Source organism: Lynx rufus, unplaced genomic scaffold (genome assembly GCF_022079265.1).
Source record: "Lynx rufus isolate CCGP_SWC_20201006 ecotype Redwood Valley unplaced genomic scaffold, mLynRuf1.p SCAF_7, whole genome shotgun sequence".
Lineage (NCBI taxonomy): Eukaryota > Metazoa > Chordata > Mammalia > Carnivora > Felidae > Lynx > Lynx rufus.
The window spans coordinates 116,956,921-116,978,379 of NW_025814889.1; the positions used below are offsets into that span (position 1 = coordinate 116,956,921).

The window sequence follows — 21,459 nt, forward strand, 5'->3', positions numbered from 1 at the left end:
TAATTGTTTTAGGACAAATTGAAGTACATTTCCAGCTCTTAAAGAATTGGCAAGACGCAAATGAAATACCACAGAGATATGAGTTCTGGGGTTGTGAACCAGAAGTGAGATATCTATCTGTAACCTCAGCTTTTCTCTTTCCATGTAGCTCCCCCCCACCACCACCACCTCCTCGTCATTATATTAGCAGTGAAACGGCAAGACTAGGCCTTGCAGACCCAGAGATCTCCCAGATATCTGCAGAATGGATCCAAAAATGCTACACTGAAAAAGAAATATTTATAAGAAAAATTTTCAAAGTGAGATATACCTTGAATATCTGACAAGTACTTACAGTAGGAAAAATGTCAAATTTAAGTTGTTTCTTCCCAAATTTCTACTAGTTGCTCAAACTTGTTAAAGAAACTTATTTTTGTATCTGAAAAATGCTCCAATTTTGACATAAATATAGATGTTTCACTTTCTGCAAAGCATGTTCATGAAAAGTTGAATTGTATATATATTATATTTTGGAGAACCAATTTCACGTTTCTATTGACTTATATTTTACTTTCAGAAATGTCAGCTCTGACACCAACAATTTAGTTTTCAGTTGTTTTTTCATTTAACCTTTCTGTGAAATAGTCAAAGGCCTGCAAATAAATATTTAAACATTCCGGGAAAACCTTTGAAAGGAACCCCATAGGTAATTCTTTCATGAGTGCAAAAATCGTTTTGTAATGAATGAAGTCTTCTGGTTTCCTGATCTTCAAATAAAAAGAATATACTTAGGCCACTTTTGCCACTAAGAGAAAAAGTATATCTTGCTGTCTTAAGCGAAAATAAAGCTAGATTACTTGGGAAGTTTTACAATCAAAACACTAACAATTTCCAGCCATGAACATGTTTTACTAGCTTGCCCTTCTACTAGAAAACACAAGGTAGTAAATGAAGTATAATCAACATTCTGTACACCTTCTATGGTATCTGTAGTTACTCATTGCCAAGGGACTAATGACAAAGCTATAACATAGTAACACTCAGGAACATTAAAATAAGAAGGTCAAGACCTTGAAATGGATTAAGGATAATCTCACACTAACTGTATCAAATTGGCAGGCTTTATAATAAGTTTGTTAGTATTTGGAACACAACACTGTGCACCATTTTGGTGATAGGATTACCCTTTCCTCCAGATCCTAATGTGACAAATGAAATGATTGGATTGCTGCTGCCTTCATTACTGTTTTCAAGCCCTTGTTCTTTTCTTTAATTCCTTGAAGAGTTAAGAGGTTTCTAATTATTATTTTTGGCTTATTCCACAGCACATTTAAAATTTTTTTGAAGATGAAAAATGTAGTCTTAAACCTGTTCTGACAATATAAAACTTGATATATGAGATGTGCAAACATAAATATATAACGTATTCAGATTCAGATGAGAAAAATGTTTGTAATGAAACTATATGAGTAATTCTAACACTTGCCTTACAGAGTTAGGTAGCTAAGTGACATTTTCCTCAAACCCCACTATATGGTTCTACATATGGTTTCAATGTTTACTCTTAGTTTTAGAATACACCAGTTAAAATATTGATACTCTTTTATAATGAGTTTCTGATTACAAAGGAAAAATCCACCTTAACAAGTATAGAGCAAGGTATTTAAACAATTCTTCACAGTATTCTAAGGCTTCTGTGGTATCCAATGAATGATATGTTACTAAAACAATGAAATGTTCCATGTTCCTTATTACCATCCATCATCCAACAGCTGTAAAATCACCAGCTGCTAGGAAAAAGAGAACTACATCAGTCCTTTCCAGCTGCAAAGAGAAAAAGCTTAAGATCTCCTTTTTGCATAACGTCTGGGATCCAAGCAGGCTGGAGTCAAAGTTTCCTTGTCACAAACCCCCAACCTTGTGAACATGTCAAACAGCACATAAGCTACAATTTATTTTTGTTGTTATGGGAAGAAGTGTATGTGGGAGAAGAAGTAGAAGTGGCTGGGGTAATACAATATAGTAATAGCAAAGTCAGTAGTGGCTACTATATGCCAGGCACAGGCTATCATAATTTTAAAACTCACAATAACTATATAAGGTAGATCTTACTTTCTTGGGAAACTGAGGTTCAGTGAGACTGAGTAACTTAGCAAATGGTGTGGTGAATCAAATCCAGATCTGACTCCAAAGCTAGGGTCTTAATTACTTCACTGTTCTGCCTTCCAGTAAAATGAACAGATGAGAAAAATCTGAACTGGTAAAGAATAAATGAAATGTATTTGAGAATGTATCTGGGAAGAAGGGGAAGCATGAAGGTGGTAGTAAAAGACATAGGAGGAGTGTTTCAAAGTAAATGAGGGTGCCAACTTGCACTTTGTGCCTTTTTCTGCTCCCCTCTCTCACAGGGAGAAAATGACCCTAACATCTTAGATAACTTGAGAAATAGATTAAGTATCATTTCCATTAACTTCCTTAATTGTCATCGGCCATCAAAAATTATAGCTCATAAAATCAGACTTCATTAATTAATTACTCATCCTGACAACAATATGAGCTGTAGATGAATTGGCACAGTCTATTAAGCAGCAGCTCTCAAACTTTAGCAAGCACTGAAATCACCTAGGCCCCATCTCTAGAGTTTCTGATTGAGAACTGATAATTCTAACAAGTTCCCAGGTAATGCTCCCAGTGCCACTGGTTCAGGACCACCAACTATAAGAAAAACTGTGCTAAACAATGTTATATTTATACACACATACCTATGACAAACTGACTAGTAAAAGAATAATGTTTTTCAAGAGGCTACCTTCAATTGTACAGGCACAATTTATGAATCCAGTTATTTATACCTGCATATGTAAAATGAATAGTGTTCATACAAATGTGGGAGGACAACTGACCTTATGGCCATGTTATTAATTAATTACACAAGAGTATTCTTTTAATGTGCAATTTGCTCACCTAAGCAGTTATGGAAATAAAAATATCACATTTAAAAGAGGCAATCATTCCCAAATTTAATACCAACTCTTTATAATCCAGAAAAAAATACATAAAAATAAAATGCACTTAAGCTTAGGGATGGGAAAAATCTGAAACTAGAACTATTCCTATTTCCAATCATAAGCGTCTGCTGGTCCAATTGCTTATGGCTTAAAAAACAAAAATAACTTTTTTTCAGCAAGTAGAGACAAGGATTTTCATAGAACTGGATCCTGGAAGCCAACATACCATTGGCCACTTAGCCTGTTTCTTCTCCCTTACCCTGCCCTGGCTCTAAGTTTGACTTGATCTTGCCTGGTTTTGGCACATGCTGTAGTTATAGTACTAGGGGCTACCACCACTGCTGCTGAAATCGATATGAAAATTGGGGAGCAGCATGGCACAAAACCAGTATTATTTTTTTTTAAGTAGGTTTCATGTCCAGTATAGAGCCCAATGCAGGGCTTGAATTCATGACTCTGAGATCAAGACCTGAGCTGAGATCAAAGGTCAGACACTTAACCAACTGAGCCACCTAGGCGCCCCCAAACTAGTATTATTTTAAAAGGAAGTTGCTTCCAATTTCAGAGTGACCTGAGATTAGTAAGGAAGTGAAGTTTCAATCCCCTAAGGTCTTCTAGGATGGAGACTTCTCATTCCAACATCCTTTAAAAATGAAAAACACTTACTAAATAATCCCCTTTACTTGGTTATCCAGATCCTTTCTATAGGCTACCAGTTTTCTTTTTGGGGATGGGAAAGGTCATCCTACAGTAACTTTATTATGACAGAGAACCCAGGCTGCAATAAGTCTACATGATTAGAACAGATGGTTGTTATCTTTCCAAAGGGTGAAGCCTGAGCCCAGCTGGCAGCACACAAGGTTAAAACCAAGGTCCAGAATATCCTCTTTCCTAGTATTACCCTGCATTACCCAACTCATGATGTGAGATGCAAGACTGTACAACCACACTGAACAGAAGTATGAAGTCCCACCGTGCAGAGGCAAAACCCAGTGGGAGAAAATTGAACATTCAATCATCGAAAAGGATGCTGAAATAAAGTGCAGTTGCCTACTCTTCCACTATTCATTGCTGAGAAAGACGAGGGTATGGGATGAATAGCAAATTATGTCCTTTACTCTTTAAATAAATAAATCCTGAGAAAATGGGGTTGATGGCCAATCAGGCAGTAGAACAGGATGAAAATCTAGGCTAGTTAGAGATCTTTGTTCCGTAGGCAAAGAACAGCAGGGATAAGGGAAAAGAGAGGAACGTTAAAATGCCTGGAAACATTAAAAAGGGAGAAACTTCGTTCTCTTTTCTTAAACAAGATAGGAAACAGCATTTTTAATTTTCCTTGCTGCAGTGGCAGTAGATTCTGGTTTTCATAAACACGATTTCAGTAACATGGTCTATTGATAAGATTGCTCAGTCATGGGAAGATAAACAGGCTGACCATTAATGTTAGGACTAGGTCTTCTCACAAAGCCTTTAACAAGGGCTATGTCTCACGCTGGGTCCACAGAGGAACTCTTAACACTATAAGGTGCTTCAGTTAAAGCTTCTGCGATATTACAATGGCATGATTGATGGTTTTCTTTTAAGAATGTGACTCTCTTATACATGTAAACTACTTTAGAAAAGTTACAGATAAAAAGCTGAGGGAGAGTTTGGTTTCAAGCCACACAGTTCCAGACACCAGCCACAGATGCCCCTGTGCTGTTTAACTACATGTTATTTTCTGAGCAACATTCATTCACTGAGTGGTTGAAAGAAATGATCTGCCAGTCACCTTCACCCTCCCTCATCCTGTGAATCTCACAAATACAGAGGCTGAAGACAGGACAGTTGACTCTGTTCCCTCTCATCAGGAAAGTCATTTGGTGACTGAGTAGATGTCATGAGCAAGATAGCCCAGTTGTCCAAGATGATCCTTGCTACAAAGATGAGGCTGACCTTTGTCATGTAGATGAGAACTCCTTGGTCAGCTGCTCCACCTGTTTGGGCTTTAGCCCTGTGAAACAAAATATGCCAGTCTGGTCAGGGATGTGCTGCCCATTGTGGGAGAAGTCCTCCTTCTTGAGGTTGGAGACCAGCCGAATCTGCATGCTAATGATGCAGCTGGCCATGACTTGCACTTAACAACCATTGTTTTTGAAAATCTAGATGGTCAGAGTGGTCGAGGCAACTCGGGCTCCATTGAGAGGAGGGTTGGAATACACAGGATGGATCAGTGTCTTCATCTGTGATTCCACCCCTCTGACTTCATCAGCATCTTTGCAGACCACAGTGAAGTCTCCCACACACTTACCATATAAGCCCATGTTCTTGGTATAGGATTGGCAGAGACAAACATTAATGCCCTCTTCAGTGAAGTGGTGTACAGCCTAGGCATCCTTGGTACCATCACTACTGGCAAAGTCTTGGTAGGCCATGTCAAAGAATGTAGAGAGATTATTTTTGTCACTGCTGTTGCTATTTCCTTCTATTTCTCAGAATGAGGGTCCACTTCCACGGGATTGTGGGCATAGGTGTGCAGAAGAACACTTTGCTGTGGCATTTTTGAAATGTCCTCCATAGTGCTTGTGAAGTCAAAGCCACAAGTCTTGGCGGGCGGCGGGGGGGGGGGCAGTCATAGTATTGTTAACCTTGCAGCTGCATGCCAATGTGTCTGATGGTTTGGGTAGAAAAGACATCTTGGTTGATCTTAAAAAATCTATGCAGAAAACCAGTTTGATACCCAGGGCCTTAATTCCAGAAATGGTCTGCACAGTGATAATACTGGCCAATTTTCAACTCTTTGCTGTCCTCCACCGGGGTCTGTCCTATAGATGTCTTGCAAAATTCAGCCAGTCCTGCAATGGGCAGATATTCTTTGTCCATATTTTTTACATCAGTCTGGGCCTCTGCCTTCCAGATGCTAGGGAGGACATAAGGCTCTCCTATACTGGTAGACACCTCCTACCAGATTCTTTCTGCTACTGGTGTCTCTCTTACAGTATTTTGTGACTCTCGGGATGGGATCTGGAGGCCCCATCTCCACATGGGCCCACCAGGAGCTGACTCTTGCAGAGACCAGGTGGTGAGGCTGAGGTGGAAGACTGGTGATTTTGGAGAGGATGCTGTCAGAGTGCAGCAGTACCAGGTGGCAACAAGAGGTTCAGTGGGTAGTGGCAGAATGGAGTGGAGGGCCAGTGGTGCAAACATGGAGGCTCAGGCTCATTGCCTGACAGTTTTCTTGCTGGCAGAAGACTGTATAGAATAGTTCTATTTTGAGACTTTCATAGAAGTTTCTCATAACTCTGTATTTATCTCTTTTCAAGTTTAGCAAAGTTAATAGAATTCTCTCTCCCTTTTTTTAAGTCAGAAAGCCATTTTTTAATTTCTAAAGCTCTAGCATATATTTCTAGGGTGTGCCGATGGTCACCTGCCACACCTGTACCAGGTTGTCTGGGTAGCCAGCAAACAGTCTGGCTATCAGAAGACCAGGTTGGGGAGGTACACTGGGGTGGCTCTGCCTTGCTGCTAACACTGATAACTTCTTGTTTCGGCTAATCTACAATGATCTTGACCTTAAAGTTCCAGATCTTAATGCTGTGGCGTGTGGCAACACAGAGCCACAGTGGTGGGGCCTGAATCACAGGGTATTGATGACATCCTTGCCATCTAGTGCATGAAGGTACTTGCCTTTGTTGAGGACCCATAGCATGACCTGGCCATCTCTGCCTCCAGAAGCACAGAGGAATCCATCCGGAGAGACAGTCACTACATTCAGGTAGCCTATGTGGCCAGTGTGGTTGGTCTTCAGCTTGTAGTTTTCCAGATTTTATCCCTTGACCGGCTTGTGGCTTATGAACAAAAGAAATCTACTTCTCACAGTTCTGGAGACTGGAAGTCTAAGATCAGGGTGCCAGCATAGTCGGGTTCTCATAAAGACCCTCTTCCAGGTTACAGACTGCTGACTGCTCTCTGTATCCTCACGTGGCAGAAAGAGAGCTAGCTAGCTCTCTCAGCTCTTAAGGCCACTAATCCCATTCATGAGGGCTCTACTCTCATGACCTACTTACCTCCCAAAGGCCCCGCCTCCACATACCATCACACTGTGATTAGGTTTTCAACATATGAATTTTGGAGGGACACAAACATTCAGTCCATTGCAGCCTGCATGCTCTCCTTTCACTAATTCACTTAGTGGCAGAAATTTATTGGTGCTCTACTTCACATAAACTTTCTAGTTACAGTCTAGTAGATTGACATGTGTCTAGAATGTCTGGGTTCTTTTTTTTTTTTTTTTTTTTTTTTTTGTTATGTTTGCTTAGTTAGGAGAGGAGGGGCAGAGAGAGGGAGAGAGAATCCCAAGCAGGCTCCACACTGTTAGCATGGCGCCCCACCTGGGGCACGACCTCACGAACCAATGTGAGATCATGACCTGAGCTGAAATCAAAAGTCAGATGCTTAACCAACTGAGCCCCCGAGGTGCCCCTGGGTTATTTTCTATTTCAATCATACTTGAACCCAATTATCTTAGGTATTACAAATTAGTCCATCCTTTATTTGAAGCAATGTGAGTTCAGAGATCCATTAGTGTTTGCAAACTAGTTTGTTGGGTGAATGTTTCATTTTCTCCAACTTGGGAGCCCCAGTTTCATTTCTAGAGTGATAGCATTGTTTCTGTTTTTGAAACTCTGGCTGATTCCCTAGTCATTTTTGTTACCCCAATGTTGTCCTGCACCCCAGGGACTTAGCCCAGCAAACACAAACTGTCCTGCTGGCTAACTGGTTCATGCTCCCTTATGGCCCTTTCCTCTATCAGGGCTGGGAGAAAGATGACACATGTGGAAGTCTACGCTACAAAATGAAATAAGGATACTTTGAGATCTTCAAATTTTTATTTATTTATTTTTGCTTTGATCTGAGGTATCAGAGAAAAATATAAAATTTAAAAATTGAAGTGCTCTCCTACCTGTCTTACCCTTGCCTAATCCGCATTGCTTTGGGTGCATCCCAACAAGGCACTTGCTGTCTGAGCCACTCTGTAACCTTGTTTTTTGGAAGAAGGTGATGTGAGGACAATGACAATAGGTTTTGATTATCTTTTTATTCCTATGTTGCTATCACTCAATCAAACACCTAATTCTGGCTCCAGTAACATACCAGACTAAGGCAACAGAGATCACGCAGTCCCTGTCATCAGGAGTTTGTGATCTCCTGGGAGATGCAGACAAGCAGAAGTTGAGAGGAAAGTCCAAGGAGATATGTGAATACAGAGGAAAGGGAGTTTAACCATGGTTTAGGGTGAGAGGGGGTCAGGCCAACTCTTCACAGAGGAGAATTATTATTTATTCTATTGGCTGAACAGCAAAAGATACCAGGCATTAAACTGAAGTTCTTATTTTTTCCACTTTAAAATGTCTTCAACAATGGTTCCCATTTACTGTCAAAGCTGGCTTCTGAGTGATAATGCCACTAATATGATTATGCCAACCTCTCTTACTGCTCACCTTACACTTCATATCTGAAGGTCATGGCACTAAAAAATGGCATGGATGTATTCCAAGGAATCTGGTTATCATACTTGACTATTTATAATTCTAAAATTGAAGACTAAACCACAAGTTAATTGGCACTTTAAAAGATGGGTATGGAGTCGGAGGAGTGAATCAGCAGAGGAAGAAACAGGGAGGACTATGGGAGCACAGACCAACTCTAAGGGAACTTCGATTACCAATGTCCAAAGCTGAAAGTAACTTATGGTTTGTTTTTCACAGGTGAGGAATTGTTTTACATACCACATGGAATGCTCCTGGGGCTTTGACAGGTCTGAAGCCATCAACAGGAACGCATTGATCCGCATGGCCGTTACAGAAGCAGCTGCCCTTGACAATGAAATCATAGACTGCATAATGTGTAAAATGTTGAGGCTTTGTGGTCAGGTCATTTCTCTGACAGGGGCAAGACTGTCGTTTTAGCAACTGCACACGGAGGTTGGTGATCTTCAATTGCTCCTGCACTTTGGCACTATAAGGGTTCTCTGCATCATATGGTGGTGACAAAGCTCTGAAAATAACCTGTAAAGAAAGAAAAAAATACCATGAGTATATACGACTGTGTGCAAACCCCAAATTGTTTGCCTCATACGGTCTTGGTTTGATTTACACCTTTTGTCATCTGCAAGTGATAAGATAAGAGATTTTTAGACCTTGATCACACAGGTGTGCTGCCTGTTCAGATGCAGAAGTATAAATTGAGTAACCAGCAGAGACCTTACTCTTGAGATGAAGGCAGCCATGCAAAGATCTTGGGGGAAGAGCATTCTGGGCAGAAGGAACAGCAAGTTTAAAGGCCTTGAAGCTGAATCAAGCTTGGCTTATTAAAGGAAGAACAACAAGGCCAGTGTGACTGAAGTTCAGGAAACAAGGGGACAGTTTTTAGAGAAGAGGACGGAGCCAGTGCATAACAGATCATGAATAGAGAGTCCTTTAAAGGCCATGGTAGTTATTCTAACTGTAGTGGGAAGGCACTGGAGGGTCATATGCAGAGAGCTGATATCATCTGATTTACATTTTTTAAAAAGATAACTCCCACTTCTATAAGGAGAATGGATTAAAAAGGGGGAAGAAGAGAAGCACCAAAATCAAGATCCAGACATTTCTATTTCCAAATGAGGTGTGACCCTTCAAAGACTAATCAGTTATTAATTGGGGCCACTGTTGCTACAAATACCTTTGGTTCTCCTTTTCTGGATCTGCCTTCCAAGCTTGTGGTACATTCTTGGAATATTCTTATGAGTAGTAAATATATAGTCATTTCAGGGTGGATTTGATATCTGAAATCAGTTAAAAGTCCTTTAAATCCAAATGTAGAAAATAAAATGGCTGATCAAGTTAGTTAACAGTGTTTTGGTTAAATGTAAAGTATAAGTAATAAAACTTTTTATTGTGTATGTTACAGATAGACTTGAAGGCAATTTAAAACTTTAGTTCTGAGGAGGAAACCAGAGGGAGGAAGACTCAGAAGGGACGGACTTTGGGCATGTGTGTGTGTCCATATGTTATATGGGGGTAATAAAAGGGCCCCTGGGGTGGAGGGGTACAAACTTCTCTAATGGATGTCTTAACTTTCGGGGAGTAAGGCTGGTGGGAGAGAAAATCACTGCCAGTAGAAAGCAATGAATATAAAAAAAGGAATTCCAAACTATCTCACAACATAAAACAGTATCATAAGGAGACCAATACCAAGTTATACCTTATTATGCAGGTTAAAAAAAAAAAAAAAACAGAACAAAACCTTAAGCAATCTTGTTAATTTATGTAATAAGAGACACAAAGCTCCCCTGAAAAAAATTTTAGGCATCTCTTGGCTTTTTAAAGATATGTTAAAACTCTACTCACAAGAAATCCAGAAATATTTTGATAACCGAGTAGTATGAAAGTAAAGTAATTATTAAAACGTAGGCTTTGGATAAACTCCCATTTAGAGAGAATGTATCTAAAAGTAGCTTTCCAGGAAAAAAATTCCTTAAGGAATACTTCAGATATAAAAATTTCATTTTAAGAATTGATTTTGCAATGAAAGGATGAAAAGGCAAGAATCAACTGTGCAGGATCACATCTCCAGCCATACTTAGGTGCAGAACTGTCCTAAATGAAATATAACTTAAGGAGGAGTGATAATTCAATGGATACTTGGCCTTCACGGCCAATTCTCCATCCAGCAGCTATAGTGATTCTCTATAAATAGAAGTTGGATCATGTCACTGCTTAAATCTGCCCCCACCCAAGGACCTCCCATTTCTCTCAGAATAAAATACAAAGTCCTTATAGCAGCCTGCCTCATTTTTGTTCTTAGCGCTTATTTACCAATTGATACATTGTAGTTGTACTTTAATGCTTTACTGTCTTCCTGGTCTAGAAAGTAAACTTCTTGAGGATAATTGCTGATCCCAGGACAGTGCCTAGCACAGGGGAAGTATTCAATAAATTCTTAGTAAATGAATTGATTATAACATTGTTCTTGGCATTTAAGTAATAGGTGAGAATTTTAAATAACTTAATTTCCTTTTCTAAGGTCCTAAACAGATTCACACACTGAATTCATATTATAGCACTAGAAGGGAAGAGGTAGGAAATTATAAAAACAGTTAGAAATAACTGAATCATTAACCAACCTCTGCATCTCTAGCTATTTTTGAACTTGCAAACCTTGGAAAAAGTTGTATCCTAAACTTTAACAATGTTCTGCCCCATTTATTCACATGTAAAGTGGTGGAAAGCAACATATGGAATACTGTTTTCCAACAATATTATGTCACCTACTTGAAAGTCAATATGGAAGTAATGTCTCTTTTAATGATAGCCTATATCACAGCATGTTTTTACATTTTGAATCATTAAAAAAATTAAAAAATTGAACCCATTGTGAGTTTTATGTGACACTTATTTTTCAAATAACACCCCCAATACTGGCATTCTGTTAGACATTCGTGAAGGACACTTGCTCTAAATAAAATCAGTAATGTGGCCACCTCCTGGTTTATCAACCACAGTAATACAAGGACATGGAAAAGGGTCACAGTGCTTACCAAATAAGTATTCCACTGAAAAGCATATGGCATCCTTCTCTAAACCGTGGCCCACCCTTCCTTTTCCTCAACATTGGTGGTACTGTTTGCTCTCTCTGTTCCTATCACGTATTTATCCTTGACATTTACCCTAGTTCCCTCTCCCCCACTCCTTATAACCCCTGTCCTCTGAGAATTGTTTAGCATATGCAAGGCTAGAGGAAGATCTGTCAAGGTTTGTAGGAACTAGAAGCTCTTTTGCTTCCTGAACCCAGACTGTGGAAGCTGAATGGCGGCTCTGTGCTTAGTGTGCATGACACCACAGTTGGCACGCTGATATCAGCAGGGAAGGGACATCATGACCCCTGAGGCTGCATGCTGGAAAGGAGACAGCAGAGTGCCACAGACACAAAGTGAACGGGAATTTAAACCATGAAATCTTTTTTCCAGAAAGGAGACGCCTTAATCTGATACTCTGGGAAATGGATCTACCCTGCGTCAGGAAACAAAGAGTGCGCCAATCCAGATGCTTCAAACTTCTGGCAGGTCGCCCTTTGGGTCCCACCCAGTTTTTCTTCAAACATCTCCAGAAGAAGCCCGCATGGCACTACTAAAATGAAGTAAGAAAAAGTGTAGAAGCCCTCATATATCAGCCTCTTCTGTTTTTGTCCCCATCAGGAACAGGATGTATCTATGGGCCCACCACTGTTCCTCTGTCTATGAGTGCGTCTGAAGGTACACTCCTGCAAGACATAGTTAACAAGCCAGAGGAGAACTAGGATCGAGCCTATTTCAGTGTTTCCAGCTTGTTAGTGCTATTGGCCAGGACTTCCTGATACTATTTTTCAAATTAAGAAAGTGGGTTATATTTCAGTGATTAATACTATGCTCATTACAGAGAAATCTGTCACTCAAAAATGTAGAAGACATTAAGAATCTACAGTGCAGTACAGGAATACCGACTCCACAGTATTTTCCCATCTAATCTTCTGTATATATACATATAGAATGTAATGTAAACCGCTTTGTTTCAGCTTAACAATACCTTGTGAATTTTTTCCAATTCAGTGAAAATAATTCTACATCAGTGGTTCTCAAAATGTGGCTCCCAGACCAACAGCATCAGTGTCAACCTGGGAACTAGTTAGAAATGCAAATTCTTGAGCCCTTATACCAGGCTGACTGAATCAGAAACTCTGGGGATGGAGCCCAGCAATCTGGGTTTCAACAAGCCTTCCAGATGATTCTGATGCACAATAAAGTTTGAGAAACACTCTTTCATAATTAAAAAATCTGGTTAGGATTCTATTGTGCGGATATGACATAACTTATTTAATCAGGTTGCTGTTGTTAGGCATCTAGATTGTTTTCAACTTTTCGGTATAACCAACTACAGTGAACAATCTTATAGCTAAAATGCAGAAGTTTATAATAATATCCTGAAGATACATTTCCAAATGTGAAATCAATGGTTTAAATGAAATACATAATTTTAAAACCTATCTGAGCTTCTGAGTGAATCACAAACCCTTTCCTACTTAATCTTTGGAATTTTCACATTTCTCCGGTCTTGGCCTGCTTTCTAAGCCTGGAATCCCTTAAACTTTGCCTAAGGATCTGGACTTTTGGCTTAGGCTCTGCCATTTCTTATGCCTTAGTATAACAAAGAGATCCTTAAAAAGTTCTGAGCAGGTTAGAATTACCTATATGTTCTTTTCTAACTCTCAATAATAGTGAGAATTAGTTAAAATAGAATTCCATATGTCCTATTTTTACTGAGATGAAACTTTCAACAGAGTTTAACACAATGTGAACAGAATAAGAAGTAAATATTAGGTACATAATAGACAGGAAGTCTTTTGAGTACCAAACTCATATTTACATATTGCTCCATAATTAAAATTTTATTGCCTATGTTAGATCACAATAATTCAAGAAACTTAGTTATCACATTTTAAAATTTTTGTTTAGCTACTAGCTTGAGAAATATTTCAGGTCCGAGGTGATTGCCCATCTTGTGGACTCTGTTGGCACTTGTGTTTCCATGAAAGCACTTTCATGCTAGTACATTGTATTTTATTTTTATTTTTATTTTTATTTTTATTTTTATTTTTGAGAGAAAGAGCATGAGTAGGGGAGAGGGGCAGAGGGAGAGAGAGAGAATTTTAAGCAGGCTCCATGCCCAGCACAGAGCCCAATGTGGGGCTCGATCCTATGACCCTGGGATCATGACCTGAGTTGAAATCAAGAGTTGGACACTCAACCGACTGAGCCACCCAGGTGCCCGGATCATGCTAGTACATTGTTATTGCCTATTTACTTGTCTGTATCGCAAAATAGACTCTGCTCAGTAGGTTTGTCTGGTTAACAGCTGTGTCCCCCAGCACGTCCCTGGCATATTATAGCATTTCATAATTACATTGAATGAATAAATAAATGAACTATTTTTCCAAATAGCATTTTTAAAAAGGAGAAGCCAAATAAGTAATAGGATTTAGAAAAATAAAAAAGGAAAAATGTTCTTACAATTATGTACTCTTGATGAGAAAGTGTATGAATACATACATATATGTATAAATACCTACATAAAAATATGTAATATATTTCAAATGGTTTTATGGATTCCTTCTCTTCAATAATACACACGGTCTTTCACATTCTTAAGAAAAGGGATCAAGCAGGCATGATCAAGCACCCAAACACATACAAATATTACACCTTTTCCATGGTTTGTGGTCTAGTTTTCTTATTTACCAAAAATGGAAGCTTTAAGATCCTAACTGCAATTGTTCTTTAGTGGTTTTTAAAATTCCCATATCTTTATGTTGTCAAAACAGCAGCTTTTGCTTTCAATGATTTCTCTCCTGTTTTTCTATTTCATTTTTGCTTTTATTTTTATTACTTACTTTCTTCTACTTCCTTTGGGCTTAATTTTCTCTTCTTTATTTACTAGTTTGTTTACCAGTTTTTTCTCCCAAGTTTTTATTTAAATTAAGGTTAGTCAATATATACTGTAGTATTGGTTTCAGGAGTAGGATTTAGTGACTCATCACTTACATATAACACCAATGCTCATCACAATAAGTGCCCTTCTTAATGCTCATCACCCATTTAGCCCATGCCCCCACCCACCTCTTCTCCATCAATGCTCAGAGTTCTTTTGATTTGCCTCCCTCTCTATTTATATCTTATTTTATTTTTCCTTCCCTTCCCCTATGTTCATCTGTTTTGTTTCTTGAATTACACATATGAGTGAAATCATATAGTATTTGCCTTTCTCTGACTTATTTTGCTTAGCATAATACACTCTAGTTCCATCTACCTCATTGCAAATGGCAAGATTTCATTCTTTTTGATGGCTGAGTAATATTCCATTATGTAATACCAAACTTCTTTATCCAATCATCAGTTGATGAACATTTGGGCTCTTTCCATACTTTGGCTATTGTGGATAATGCTGCTATAAACATTGGGGCACATGTGCCCCTTCGAATCAGTACATTTGTATACTTTGGATTAATACCCAGTAGTATAATTGTTGGGTAGGGTAGTTCTATTTTTAACTTTTTAAGGAACCCCCATACTGTTTTCTAGAGTGGCTGTACCAGTTTGCATTCCCACCAGCTGTATAAGAGGGTTCCCCTTTCTCCACATCCTCACCAACATCTGTTGTTTCCTGAGTTGTTACTTTAGCCATTTTGACAGGTGTGAGATGGTATCTCATTGTGGTTTTGATTTTTATTTCCCCAATGATAAGTGATGTCGAGCACTTTCTCCTGTGTGTTAGCCATTTTTATGTCTTCTTTGGAGAAATGTCTGTTCATGTCTTCTGCCCATTTCCTAACTGGGTTATTTATTTTTGGGGTGTTGAGTTTGATAAGTTCTTTATAGATTTTTGAATATTAGCCCTTTATCTGATGTGTCACTTGCAAATATCTTCTCCCGTTCCATAGGTTGTCTTTTAGTTTTGTTGATTGTTTCCTTCGTTGTGCAGAAGCTTTTTAACTTGATGAAATCACAATAGTTCATTTTTGCGTTTGTTTCCCTTGCCTCCAGTGACATGTCTTATAAGTTGCTACAGCTGAAATCAAAGAGGTTGCTGCCTGTGTTTTCTAGAATTTTTATGGTTTCCTGTCTCACATTTAGGCTTTCATCTGGTTTGAATTTATTTTTGTGTATGGTGTAGGAAAGTGGTCCAGGTTCATTCTTCTGCATGTTGCCATCCAGTTTTCCCAGCAATATTTGCTGAAGAGACTATTTTCCAATTGGACATTCTTTCCTGCTTTGTCAAAGATGAGTTGGTCATACATTTGTGGGTCCATATCTGGGTTTTCTATTCTGTTCCATTTCTCTATGTGTCTGTTTTATGCCAGTACCATACTGTCTTGGTGATTACAGCTTTGTAATATAGCTTGGAATCTGGAATTGTGATACCTCCAGCTTTGGTTTTTCTTTTTCAATATTACTTTGGCTATTCAGGGTCTTTTCTGGTTCATATAAATTTTAGAATTGTTTGTTCTAGCTCTATAAAAAAATGCTGGTGTTATTTTGAGAGAGATTGCATTGAATATGTAGATTGCTTTCAGTAGTATACACATTTTAACAATATTTGCTCTTCCAGTCCATGAACATGGAATGTTTTTTCATTTCTTTGTGTCTTCTTCAATTTGTTTCATAAGTGTTACATAGTTTTCAGAGGACAGTTCTTTTACCTCTTTGGTTACGTTTATTCCTAGGTATCTTATGGTTTTTAGTGCAGTTGTAAATGGGATTGATTCCTTGATTTCTCTTTCTGCAACTTTGTTATTGGTGTATAGAAATGCAACAAATTTCTGTACATTAATATTATATCCTTTAGCTTTGCTGAATTCATTTATCAGTTCTAGCAATTTTTTGGTGGAGTCTTTCAAGTTTTCTACATAGAGTATCATGTCTGCAAAGACTGAAAGTTTGGCTTCTTCCTTGCTGATTTGGATGCCTTTTATTTCTTTTTGTTGTCTGGTTGCTGAAGCTAGGACTTCCAGTACTATGTTGAACAACAGTGGTGAGAGTGAACATCCCTGTTGTGTTCCTGACCTTAAGGGAAAAGCTCTCAGGTTTTTCCAACTGAGGATGATATTAACTGTGGATCTTTTGTATATGGCCTTTATCATGTTGAGGTATGTTCCTTCTACCCTTACTTTCTTGAGGGTTTTTTATCAAGAAAGGGATGCTGCATTTTGTCAAGTGCTTTTTCTGCATCTATTGAGAGGATCATATGGTTCTTATCCTTTCTTTTATTAATGTGGTATATCAGGTAGATTGAATTTTGGATATTGAACCACCTTTGCAGACCAGGAATAAATCCTACTTGATTGTGGTGAATAATTCCTTTAATGTCCTGTTGTATTTGATTTGCTAGAATCTTGTTGAGAATTTTTGTATCCATGTTCATCAGGGATATTGGTCTATCATTCTCCTTAGCTGGTTTTGGAATCAAGGTAATTCTGGCCTCATAGAATAAGTTTGGAAAATTTCCTTCTATTTCTATTTTTTGGAACAGCTTCAAAAGAATAGGTATTAACTCTTCTTTAAATGTTTGCTAGAAACCCCTTGGGAAGCCATCCAGCTCTGGACTCTTATTTATTGGGACATTTTTGATAGCCAATTGAATTTCTTTGCTGGTTATGGATCTGTTCAAGTTTTCTATTTCTTTCTGTTTCAGTTTTGGTAGTTTACATGTTTCTAGGAATTTATCCATTTCTTCTAGATTGCCCAGTTTGTTGGCATATAATTGCTCATAATATTCTCTTATAATTGTTTGTCTTTCCGCAGTGTTGGTTGTGATCTCCTCTTTCATTCGTGATTTTATTTATTTGAATTCTTTCTCTTTTCTTTTTGATAAGTCTGGCTAGGGGGTTATCAATTTTGTTTATTCTTTCAAAGAACCAGCTCCTAGTTTCATTGACCTGCTTTCTATATCATTTATTTCTCCTCTAATCTTCATCATTTCCCTTCTGCTGGTTTTAGGATTTATTTGCTGTTATTTTTCCAGCTTTATTTGCTGTTATTTTTCCAGCTCATTTAGGTGTAAGATTAGGTTGTGTATTTGCGACTTTTCTTGCTTCTTGAGGAAGGCCCGTATTGCTATGTGTTTCTCTCTTACAACCACCTTTGCTGCATCCCAAAGGTTTTGAACTGCCATGTTTTCATTTTCACTTGCTTTCATGTATTTTTTAATTTTTCTTTAATTTCTTGGTTCCATTCATTCTTTAGTAGGATGTTCTTTAACCTCCTTGTATTTGTGGTCTTTCCAAATTTTTTCTTGTGGTTGACTTAAACTTTCATAGTGTTGTGGTCTGAAAATATGCATGGTTTGATCTCAATCTTTTTGTACTGGTTGAAGCCTGATTTGTGACCCAGTATGTGATCTATTCCTGAGAATGTTCCCTGGGCACTTGAAAAGAATGTGTACTCTGTTGTTCTAGGATGAAATGCTCTGACTATATCTGTTAAGTCCATTTGGTCCAGTGTGTCATTCAAAGCCATTGTTTTCTTGTTGATGTTCTGCTTAGATGACCTGTTCATTGTTGTAACTGGGTGTTAAAGTCCCCCACTATTATTATGTTATTACCAATGAGTTTCTTTGTTTGTTATCATATGACTTATATATTTGGCTGTTCCAAGTTGAGGACATAAATATTTACAATTGTTAGATCTTCTTGTTGGATAGACCCCTTTATTGTGATATAGTGCCCTTCTTCACCTCTTGTTATAGTTTTGGTTTTAAAAGCTAGTTTATCTGATATAGTATGGCTACTCTGGCTTTCTTTTGACATCCATTAGCATGATAAATGGTTCTCCATTCCCTCACTTTAAATCTTCAGGTGTTACTGGGTCTGAAATGAGTCTCTTATAAGCAGCATATGGATGGGTCTAGTTTTTGTTTTTTTTTTTAATCCGTTCTGATATCCTATATCTTTTGATTGGAGCATTTAGTCCATTTACATTCAGAGTAATTATTGATAGATATGAATTTAGTGCCATTATATTACCTGTAAAGTTGCTGTTCCTGTAGACTGTCTCTGTTCTTTCTAGTCTTGAGTGCTTTTGGTCTCTTCCCCGCTCAAAGAATGCCCTTTAATATTTCTTGCAGAGCTGGTTTAGTGTTCACAAACTCCTTTAGTTTTTGCTTGTCTTGGAAATTCTTTATCTCTCCATCTATTCTGAATGACAGCCTTGTTGGATAAAATATTCTTGGTTGCCTATTTTTCCCATTTAGCATGTTGACTATATCATGCCACTCCCTTCTGGTCTGCCAAGTTTCTATGGACAGGTCTGTAGCTAACCTTATGTGTCTACCCTTGTAGGTTAATGGACTTTTGTCCCTAGCTGCTTTCAGAATTCTCTATCTTCGTATTTTTCAAGTTTCACTATGATATGTCTTGGTGTTGACCTGTTTTTGTTGATTTTGAGTGGAGTTCTCTGTGGACTTCAATGCCTATTTCCTTCCCCAGATTAGGGAAGTTCTCAGCTATAGTTTGTTCAAATAAACCCTCTGCCCCCTTTTCCTGCTCTTCTTATGGTACTCCTAGGATATGGATATTACTGTGTTTTATGGAGTTTCTGAGTTCCATAAGTCTATATTCATGATCTAATAGTTTTCTTTCCTTTCCCTCTTCTTTTCTGCTCCGTTATTTTCCATAATTTTATCTTCTATGTCACCTATTCATTCCTCTGCTTCTTCCATCCTTATTGTGATTACACTCAGTTGGTTTTGCATCTTAGTTATAGCATTTTTTAATTTCAGACTGACTATATTTTAGGTCTTTTATCTCTGTAGGAAGGGTTTCTCTGGTGTTTTCTCTGCTTCTTTCAAGTCCAGCTAGTATTCTTATGACTGTTGTCTAAATTCTTGATCAGATATATTGCTGATAACTATTTTGAGTAAATCCTTGGCTGTGAGTTCTTGATCTTTCTTTTGGGGAGAGTTCCTCCATCTTTTAGGTTTCTGTCTTTTGCGTGTTATGAAAGCTTGTTATGTTTTTTGTTGCTGAGAGTAATCCTATGTTAAGGAGGGGTTGTACACTGTCCAGGGACTGATGCTTCAGGAAGTGTTTCTAGTGTATGTTTTGTACACTCTGCTGTTGTGTTTTGGCTACTCTTTACTACAGGTCAGTCCTCTGCAGAGTTTCCCCTTTCTTGCAGTGAGGAGTATTGCAGTGGACCTTTAACTAGAATGCTTTGATTTGTTTGTTAAAATGAGCCTGATTAAAAAAACATCCTGATCTGAGAGAGAGAGAGAGAGAGAGAGAGAGGGAGAGAGAGAAAGGGAGAAAAGGAAAAGGAACAAAAACAGACAAACAAAAAACTATAAGCCTGATTCCAAAGGAAAAAAAGAAGAAAGCCTGGTCCTATTTCCACCAGAACTGAAGCTGACACTTTGGAGCACTCTATAATCAGTAGGCTTGGTGCATGCAGGGGGCCTGTGCTGATCCTCTGGGGGAGAGGCCCAGTGTGCTGGCCTATAGTCAGACCTGCCTTAGTAACGACGCAACTGCAGGGGTGTAGGGGGGCAGGATTTGATGTAAACAGCTTCAGCCTCCACTGGGAGTGCTGTGTTGCTCACTGAAGTCTGACTGTGCTGGGGGGGGGGGGAGATGGCATCACTCTGTCACCCCGCTGTCTCATCCCCAGAGAGGGGACCTCACACCCACCACTGTTCAGGAAACCCTCACAGAAAAGCGAACAATCTCCCTCCTGTGTCTCAGGCTTACATCAGATCCCTGCCCCCTCACCCTCTCTGTGCTGAGCCATTGGCACACCTGATGCCATAGTTCCTCTATGTTTTATCTCTGGCACACAGCCAGGATTCAAAACTCCAAAACTTAAAGGACCAGGCACAGTGTGGACCACCTTCCTTCCTCTGGAGGAGAGCCTCACTGTGCTGTGTCTGGTGCTGTCTTGTGTGCCTGGTGCAAAGCAGCCATACTGCCATGCAGGTGGTTGGCATTTATGGTGAAGCACAGCCAGTAAAAAGTAGCAACCAGATTACCTGCCATCTGCATGCTGTCCTGTCCCTTGCTGATGAATGGCCACTCAATGGTGCCTGCTGTGTCTTTTGTCCTTATGGAGGCAATATACCCTCTTCCACGTGTACTTCAGGAAAGGGAACATTCTTTCCCAGTGCAACCCAGGGAATCCCTACACCATGCTGTCTACTCTTGGGTCTCTCTTGGGTCTACTCTTAGGTTTCCCCAGGAGCACTGCTGCCATCCCAGCTTGAATCAAGCAAATGGCAGGGACTTCTAAAATCTCAGAATTTGAGCTCTGCTATTTGTAAAAACTTGGTGATAGTTCCTCTCGATTCCCCAGTCAATGGTTTGGGGCAGTGTTGTTCATGTACAAACCCAACACACTTCTCTCTCTACCCGTCTCTCTTTTTGTCTTTCTCTTCTCTCCATGAAAAGGGCTCCCTCCCCTCCATGGCACTGCAGCTTTTCTCTTCCCCCAATTCAGGTCTCTGAACCTTGTACCTGACTTATTCTCAACCTCTAATTGTGCAGATTGTTCTCTTAATCCTCGGATCAATTTCCTAGGTATTCAAAATTATTTGCTGTTATTCTAGCTGTGTGCAAGGGATGAGGAAGCCCAGGGTCCCCCTACTACTCCACCATCTTAACCTATCAATCTACTAGTTTCTTAAAGTAGAACTGTAGATGATTGATTTAAGGACTTTCCCTCCCCACCAAATACTTCTTTAATTGCATCCCATAAATTTTGATATGTTGTGTTTTAATTTTTAATTCAGTTCAAAATCCATTCTAATTTCCCTTTTCATTTCTTCTTTGACTCATGAGTTATTCAAAAGTATGTTATTTAATTTCCAAATATTTGTGGATTTCCCTGATACCTCTTGTTATTGATTTCTAATTTAATTCCTTTGTGGTCACA

At 38.8% G+C, this 21,459-nt stretch overlaps 1 protein-coding gene and 1 pseudogene across 2 annotated transcripts in view; both read right to left on the reverse strand.

The window, feature by feature from the left end:
- Positions 1-21,459, reverse strand: part of NTN4 (netrin 4) — a 125,010-nt gene that overhangs the window by 68,749 nt on the left and 34,802 nt on the right. For both annotated transcript variants that reach the window (XM_047066886.1, XM_047066885.1), the window contains exon 3: positions 8,756-9,034. In XM_047066886.1, coding sequence (XP_046922842.1) covers positions 8,756-9,034 — 279 coding nt within the window. The remainder of the gene's footprint in view (positions 1-8,755; positions 9,035-21,459) is intronic.
- Positions 4,843-7,062, reverse strand: LOC124501200 (aspartate aminotransferase, mitochondrial-like; annotated as a pseudogene).